At 41.1% G+C, this 8,640-nt stretch overlaps 2 protein-coding genes across 2 annotated transcripts; both read left to right on the top strand.

Annotated features, from left to right (window-relative positions):
- The first annotated feature begins 325 nt into the window (after positions 1–325).
- Positions 326–1,222, top strand: LOC102925255 (vomeronasal type-1 receptor 4-like). Its single transcript, XM_006998045.3, has one exon. The coding sequence runs from the start codon at positions 326–328 to the stop codon at positions 1,220–1,222; it is 897 nt and encodes a 298-aa protein (XP_006998107.3).
- A 6,105-nt stretch (positions 1,223–7,327) lies between these two features.
- On the top strand, positions 7,328–8,233 carry LOC143273177 (vomeronasal type-1 receptor 4-like). Its single transcript, XM_076571550.1, has one exon. The coding sequence runs from the start codon at positions 7,328–7,330 to the stop codon at positions 8,231–8,233; it is 906 nt and encodes a 301-aa protein (XP_076427665.1).
- The last annotated feature ends 407 nt before the right edge of the window (positions 8,234–8,640 follow it).

The raw sequence follows: 8,640 nt of genomic DNA, 5'->3' as shown, positions 1-8,640 counted from the left end.
ATTGGTTTGTATTTAGACTCTCTGCTTTATCTTCTTGATCTACAACTGGTTTTTGTGTCAACATCTTGATTTTGTTGTTACTAGTATAATTTGAGATTATGTAATTAAGTTCAACACATAGCTTGGAAATTTAGATTTCTGTAAAAGTCTTCAAGGAAGTTCTGGGTCAATAAATCTGAACAATAATATAGATCATTACCTTATTCTCCAGAAAACTGAGTGGCTTTAAAAGATTTTTTTTTTTTTTTGCTCATACTTATCATGATTTACTGATTTCTTCAAAAAGGTGCTTGCTGGATCAAGTATTTCTGCCTCAGATATAAGGATGATTTTGGACCCTGTGAAGGGCACAGTCTTCTTCTGTCTCACTGGGCTTGGCACCATGGGGAACATCTCAGTTTTTGTGAGTTACATGCACACGTTCCAAAGCACAGAGAAGAAACCTATACACCTCATTCTTGCCCACTTGGCACTCACAAACATCATAATGCTTCTTTCGAAAGGGATGCCGAAGACTATAGAAGCCTTTAATTTTAGAAACTTCTTAGATGTCACCAGTTGTAAAGTTGTAGTTTACCGGGCAAGAACATCCCGGGGCCTCTGCATCTGCACCAGCAGTCTCCTCACTGTGGTCCAGGCCATCACCATCAGCCCCAGACACTCCCGATGGCAGAGGCTCACCCTAAAGACTCCACAGCACATTGTTTCCTTGCTGCTCTTCTTTTGGATACTCAATTTCTTGATCAGCATGAATTTACCATATTACATCAAAAGTATCAACAGTGTGAACATAACACAGGTTAAAAAAGGCAGCAATTATTGCTATTTTCTGCCAGAAAGCTGGATAATAAGATGGATTTTTCTCACCCTCATGGTCCTGAGAGATGCAGTGTTTCAGGGAGCCATGGGAGGGGCCAGTGGCTACATGGTATCTCTTCTCCACAAGCACCACCAGCAGGTCCTCTACCTTCAGAAGGCCAGGCTTCTCTACAGAACTCCCCCTGAGCTGAGAGCTGCCCAGAGTGTCCTCCTTCTGATGCTCTGCTTTCTTTTCTTCTATTGGGCAGATTGTTTTATTTCTTTATATTTTACTTTTTTCATGGAGAATTATTCCAAATTACTATATGTTCCAGAGTTTCTAACACTTGGTTATGCAGTTATCAGCCCCTTCATACTTATTCAGAGAGATGGACATCTGACTAAATGTTGTCACACTCAGTAAGAGAAGTCAGGCATTGATAAATATCCATGTATCCTTTCAGCATACAAAACACAAAACTTGATAGTTTTGTTTATGTGCACATAATACCGTCTCTACTAAGAGTAACACATAGTGGTGGATAAACACTCAACAAATAGTGACTGTGCTTAGCTAATAATGAGGCTGAAGAAAGTTCAAAGCCACAAAGGTCCCTTCCTCCATCTTGCCTTCCTCCATGAAATAGCTGATATTCTCTTGTGTGTATAAAGGATCATTCATGATCACCACTTCTGGTAGTAGAAAGAGCCATGGAAGCACACCATCAATACATGATAGAGGCAATGCATAAATATCACAGTGACTCCCATTGAATAATACAATTTATGTGTTATTTTTAGAATGAAAATAAATGCATTATACAGGTCAGCCTGGGTCCTCACAATCCTGGTTGGCTGAAGATATCCACAGGCCTGCCTTGTGCTACTCAGCCCCAGGTGGGTGAAAGACACCCACAGGCCAGCCTGTGTAGGAGGAAACACAGAGCACAGCAATGGCTAACCTATTGAACCAGTTCCTCTAGGGATAGCCTGTCCCTGGCTTCAGAGGCTGGAATTACAGGCAAGCTGCCACCCCACCAGGCATTTGAGTGAGTTAGTACTAACACTGGGAATAAAGTACTTTAACCACGGAGCAATCTCCCCAGTGAGTTTTATTAACCTTAGCTGCCACCCTCTTACAATGGAGTATTGTAAGCTTGCTGTACAAAATGGAGGTTACCAGCATGCCCTCTGCCTGTGGTGGCCGGTTTTCTCTATAGAATTCTGGATGGAAGCCACATGAAGGCCAGCTTTCTGAGATTTTCTTGTCTTTTATTAAATAAACTAGTCAGAGCACTACAAGCTTGTGGTGGTATTGTGTTCCCCAAAATATTGTGTACCTTAATAAACTTATCTGGGGTCAGAGAACAGAAAAGCCACTAGTTAGGCAGTGATAGCACACGCCTTTAATCCTGGCATTCCAGAGACAGAAATCCCTCTGAATCTCTGTGAGTTCAAGGCCACATTGGAAACAGCCAAGCATGGTGACACACGCCTTTAATCCCAGAAAGCCAGCCTTTAATCCCAGAGAGTGGTAGTAGAAAGCAGAAAGATATATAAGGCGTGAGGACCAGAAACTAGAAGCATTTGACTGGTTAAGCATTTGGCTGGTTAAGCTTCAGGCTTTCGAGCAGCACAGTTCAGCTGAGAGCCATTGGGATGAGGACACAGAAGCTTCCAGTCTGAGGAAACAAGACCAGCTGAGGAATTGGCAAGGTGAGATAGCTGTGGCTTGTTCAGTCTCTCTGATCTACCAGCATTGACCCCAATAACTGGCCTCGGGTTTGATTTTATTAATAAGAACTTTTAAGATTCCTGCTACACAAGCTTTATATTGTTTTATTTTCCTTTATGTTTCAATGACAAAGAAGTTATCTAGATGTTTTCCAAAAATAATCACAAAGACAACAGAGGGAAGTGTTCCTTTTGGACCAGAGATATTATTTTTAAATTTCTATTATTATTATTATTATTATTATTATTATTATTATTATTATATATTATATATTTTGACATTTAAAATATTTTTCAAATAAAATATATTTTTATCATATTCTTCCTCACCTCTAAGATCTTCCACATCTTCCCCTCCTCCCTACTCACCAAACTTCAAGCTCTTTCTCAAACACAAACAAAAACCCAAAACAATAACAAAATCTGCTCAAAACAAGAAAATAAAATTAAAAAATACATATACCAAAAGAAAAAAAAAACACCAAACTGTACCAAATAAAAGTATATACACACACACACACACAGTGCAAAACAAAACCCCGTGTAGTTCATTATTATGCCGGTCAATTACTCCTGCATGTGAGGTCCTCAAGTAGTTGATATACCAAGTGTTACTCTATTAGAGAAAACTGATTTTCCCTCTCCCAGGAAGTATAAGTGACAGTTCAGTCACTAACCTTTATCCCAGTGGCTAGGTTTCCATTCATTCATTCATTTCTAGAAAACATATAATAAGATAAAACAAGACCTATCACATCGAAGTTAGAAAAGACGAACCAACAGAATGAAAAGAACCTAAGAGAAGGCACAGGATCAGAGGCCCACTCATTCACATACTCGGAAATCCCACAAAAACTAAAAGCACACAGAAGATCTGGTGCAGACCAGTGCAGGCCCTGTGCATGCTGCTCAAGTCTCTCTGAGTTCTTGGGGCTTTGCTCATGTTGATCTGGAGGGCCTTATTTTCTTGGTGTCTTTCATCTCTTCTGGCTCTAATGCTTTTGACACATCCTCTTCTGTGGGGTTCGCTGAGCTCCGAGGGGAAGGATTAATGGATTTGATGGAGACATGTTTCAGATTTGCACATAAATCCTCAAATGATGTTAAACATCATTTATTCTAATTCTATCTAAGGAGGGATTTAAGGAAAAGAAGCAAGTGACTTCACCTGTGTTAAACATCATTTATTATTATTATTCTAATTCTATCTAAGGAGGGATTTAAGGAAAAGAAGCAAGTTACTTCACCTGTGTGTCAGTTAGTTGTTCATTTTCTCACCTCACATCCTTCCTCTTAAAATCATTAAATCCTAATTAAACTTGAAATAACTTCTGAGGAAAATAGATGTAGTAATTGTGGAGAGAGGGGGAAGCTGTACTTCAGGGACTGGGGCCCTGCAGAGGCCTTCCTCCCCCCTGACACTGTGACAACATGAAACTTGAAGTCCACACTACCTGATGGCAGCCAAGAGCCCCACAAATCCTGACAGTACAAATAGGACCTGGCAAGTGTCACCTTCCAGAGCTGCTCCGGAGGCTGTCTGTACCACAGAGGTCCAGGTAAGTTCATGGAGGTAAGATCTTCGATCCCTCAGCTGTGCCAGGGAGGGTTTCACTAAAGCAGAAGTCTCTCCCTTTGACTAAGTCAGGGAGCAGTTGAGAGGCTCTGTGATCCTCGGGACCTCTGCTCTCCTTCTGGCCCTGTGGAGGCTGGTCCCTGACTCCAGAAAGATCAAAGGAGACACAGAAATGGACCAGAAATGCTGAGGCATTGATATCCACCCTCAGGCTGGAGGTTCATGACAGAGCTCTGGCTGGGTCTTTGCCTATGGTTTCTTCCTTTTTTTTTTCTTTAAAAGAATCAATAGTGAGCCGGGCGGTGGTGGCGCACGCCTTTAATCCCAGCACTCGGGAGGCAGAGGCAGGCGGATCTCTGTGAGTTCGAGGCCAGCCTGGGCTACCAAGTGAGCTCCAGGAAAGGCGCAAAGCTACGCAGAGAAACCCTGTCTCGAAAAAACAAAAAAAAAAAAACAAAAAAAAAAAACAAAAAAAAAAAAAAAAAAGAATCAATAGTGTACCAAAGATTTCAGATATCTCTCAAACCCTGGAGACAATCAGGATATACTCCTGTAACATCAGCACACTAGAGACAGAGACAAGGTAATTGTTGTTCAAGGCTAGCCTGGTTCACATAGGGAGACTGTGTCTCAAAAATAACAAGACAAAACAAAAACAGAATTTCTTGTTTCATCCTCCATGTTTGCCAGCATTGTGACTCCAACAGCATCACTAGTGTTTGTAACATTGGTGTTTCTCACTTTTGGTGCATTTCCACTTTTAAAATACTTGCACATGTCTTCTCTTACAATAACATGTTAACTTCAGTATCCATCCTTAGTCTCTCCAGTCTATCACATAATAATATACATACTTATATCAGCTTCAGTTTTTGTATGCCTGTCAGATGTAGAGAAATATAAACCACTAAGTGTAACAGTCTTCATTACCAGCTTGAGAGTTCCTGCTATCAAGGAAACAGGCTGTGAATTAGCATATCCTGAATAGCTCATCTAAATTTTATCCCAGTACTAAGCAGCAAAGAGAAATAGTCTGTTTTGCTTTTGTTTCCTTGTTTTTAGAAAACCATGATGGACGGATGTAACCTATGTTACCTTCTTGGGTTTTATTTCCAGACATGGGATCATCCATATTTCTAAGCACAAGTCTATCTTGTCTTTTAAATTAATTTCCTGTAGTGTTTCCCAGTATAATGTGGAAGATGAATTGCCCCTCCCTCCTCTTACAGTCCACTCCAGTAAAAGGGATCACTTATTAGATCAGAATTTGTTCTGAAATATGATTGAAACTTTTGGGTGGGAGGAGAGAGAGAGACCTGAAAAGTAGGAATCCCCAGGAAATCAAGCATTAGGCAAAAAGAAAATATTAATGTTTTCCATCAGGTGGAAGTATTGAAGGGATTTTTACAGATTCCAGCCTCTGACTGAACACTGAATTTTTATTCTAAATTGTTACTGAATGCTGATGTGCTTGCTATTACTCTATGGAGCATATTTCATTATGTGCAGATATCTGGGATGATATTGCAATTTTTAGGACACACCAATAATAGGGCAAACCCGTCCATCAGGGAGCAGTTGAAAGGAAGTAACTGACATTTCTAGAGTCGTGAGGCAACATAAACCCAAACCTGGGAATATGGCTCGGTTCATGCAGGTCACAGGTGATATCATCAAGACATAGACAGTTAAAACAATCCTGTAAGTTTCACAGGAATAAGGGAACAGAGGCATTCCAAGTACTCAGAACACACAAACCCATGAATTATCTAGTTTCCTCTCATTCTAGAAGGTGCCAAAAGCTTACCATAAGTCCCTGAGAAATGAGAATGGAGGAGCTCCTGAACATGAAGAATAACATCCTGCCAAGATCTAGAGTTCTGGAATCCCGCTCAGACTGATGCAGAACAAAGCAGCCTGCCTGATACACAGGTTGGAGAAGAATCAGGAGAAGCAGCTGCAAAGCAAACTGACAAACTGCTGCTCATAAGGCCCCACAGAGGCAAATGCCACCGTGAAATCTTAGATGGGAATCCCTGCTCACACAGTATGCCCCAACCTACAGCATTGTATGTAGAAAATGCTGAGGAGTCGTAAGTCATGAACTGCACTCATTTCATAGCAGCACATAATACTTCATTAATCCCCTTCTCCGGTCCACCTCCTAATTATCCCCTGGTGGAGAGCTGATCCATACTCCTGTAGATGCCCTCAGGTCGCTCACTGGAGTCACAAACTGGGGTCATATGCCCTGAAGTCATAAACTGGGGTCAAAGCTGTCTGCTACCTCCTCTTCTAGGAAGCACCACAGAGTTCTTCAAGACGCCCTCCTTACCTGCAACCTGTCAGGTACATGAGTTTTTCAACATGTCTTTTTGTGACTCATCTTTAACTGTCAGGGCCTGACTGAAAAGGTTACACAATTTGAGTTGACATTGAGGACTACCTCAAAAAGTAACTACTAAACATTTATATGGAGTGAAGTCACAGAGTGGTCAATATAGGAACTTTTAAAAGATTAAGATGTGGAAATGGAAGTTATAAAACTTTGAAGCCAAAGGTATATATAGAAATTGTTACTTTAGTCAAGATGCAGATAAGAAAGGAATATCAACAAAGGAGGAAACAGAGTGGAGGGTGAGGTACTAAATCTGAGATATGTTACAGGTATTGACTCAGCAGGGATTCCCAGTATCTGTGAGGTGATGTGGGGAAGGCACACAGATTCAGCATGAGCCTCAGGCTTTGGGAGTGGGGTGGGGAAATATGATGAAATAGAATGAGAAACAGAGGAAGAAATGTTGGTTGGAGAAACTGGAGTTTGATTCAGCTATGCAGAGTGTTAACTAGGATAAACCCTACACAGAGACAGACAGATAGACACACATACACACACATGCACACACCACTTGAACAAGTCAATTTTGCTAGTGTAGAGCTCAAAAATAAATATCTCCTTTAAAACTTTAGCTTTTGAATAGCAGTTACCAAACTCACCTATCAGAGCACACACAATATCCCAGAGTCCACAGTGGGAAAATTAGGGCATTTCCAGGATCTAATCTGCATACATTACATGTGTCCATTGCTGCCTCTTGCACACTAGAAAATGCTATCGTGCAAAATGTGTTTTTCAGATCCATGTCTAGCATTACTGATGCTTTCCTGAAAGAATCTTTGCATCCTGGACACGAAATTTTCTACTTAGGAAAGGAAGAAATGGTTTTGAAGTTTATTAAGGAAATAGTTTTTATCTTCATGACTATACTTGGCACTCTGGGGAACATTTCTGTTTCTGTGAATTATATGTTCATTTGGTGGGGAGGCCCTGAGAGGAAACCCATACACCTTATTCTCATCCACTTGGCTTTTGCAAACATCATGATCCTTCTTGCAAAAGGATTGCCAAAGACAATAGCAGCTTTTGGTTTGAGAAACTTCCTAGATGACATAGGCTGTAAGATCATCGTTTACCTGGAGAGGGTGGCCCGTGGCCTCTCCATCTGCACCAGCAGTCTCCTCACTGTGGTCCAGGCCATCATCATCAGTCCCAGAGCATCTGGGTGGAGGAGGCTCAGACCTAAGTCTGCATGGCACATCCTTCCATTCTTTTCATTCTTTTGGATACTCAATGCTTTGATAAGTGTGAACCTAATCCACTCCATCACAAGTATAAACCTGAATATGTCACAGCTTCAAAATGGTGACAACCATTGTTATTTTATGCTAGAAAGTCAGAAAACAAAGTGGATTGTTCTCCCTCTCATGGTCCTGAGAGATGCAGTGTTTCAGGGTGCCATGGGAGGGGCCAGTGGCTACATGGTATCTCTTCTCCACAAGCACCACCAGCATGTCCTCTACCTTCAGAAGGCCAAGCTTCTCTACAGAACTCCCCCTGAGCTGAGAGCTGCCCAGAGTGTCCTCCTTCTGATGCTCTGTTTTGTTTTCTTCTACTGGACTGACTGTGCTTTTTCTCTATTTTTAAGTCTCTCTTCAGGGAACAATTCTGAGATAATAATTATTCGGGAATTTCTGGCCCTTGGTTATGCAGTCTTCAGCCCCCTTGTGCTGATTCACAGGGATGGACTTCCATCAGGGATGGCTGAGTGTTGGCATGCTCAGTAGGAGAAATTGAGAAAATGTGTCTCTCATTTATCTGTTCAATGAGTGTGAAACAGCTTTCAGATCTACAATACTGTGGATAAGACAAAATCCCAACTAACGTTTAAGCATGTGTTTATTTTCAGACAGTCTTTCTGGTAACTCAAGCCTTGAGCAGAGAAAGAGGGAGACCTTAGCATATTATAGTGATATAGAACCTCATTCTATATATTGTCACCCTTTTGAAGGGACTTTAATTTTTTTAGCTTTTCTATATTTGTATTCATTTCTTGTGTATGAATAGTTTGTCTGCATTATGTTTGTGTAACTTGTGCATGCCTGGTAACTCTAAGGTCTGGAAGAGACCATCAAATGCCCTGTTACTGACTAGAGTAAGACTTACGGTTCTGAACCAAAGTATGGTTGCTAGG

Source organism: Peromyscus maniculatus, chromosome 5 (genome assembly GCF_049852395.1).
Source record: "Peromyscus maniculatus bairdii isolate BWxNUB_F1_BW_parent chromosome 5, HU_Pman_BW_mat_3.1, whole genome shotgun sequence".
Taxonomy (NCBI): Eukaryota; Metazoa; Chordata; class Mammalia; order Rodentia; family Cricetidae; genus Peromyscus; species Peromyscus maniculatus.
This window is presented reverse-complemented; position numbering and strand designations above follow the sequence as displayed.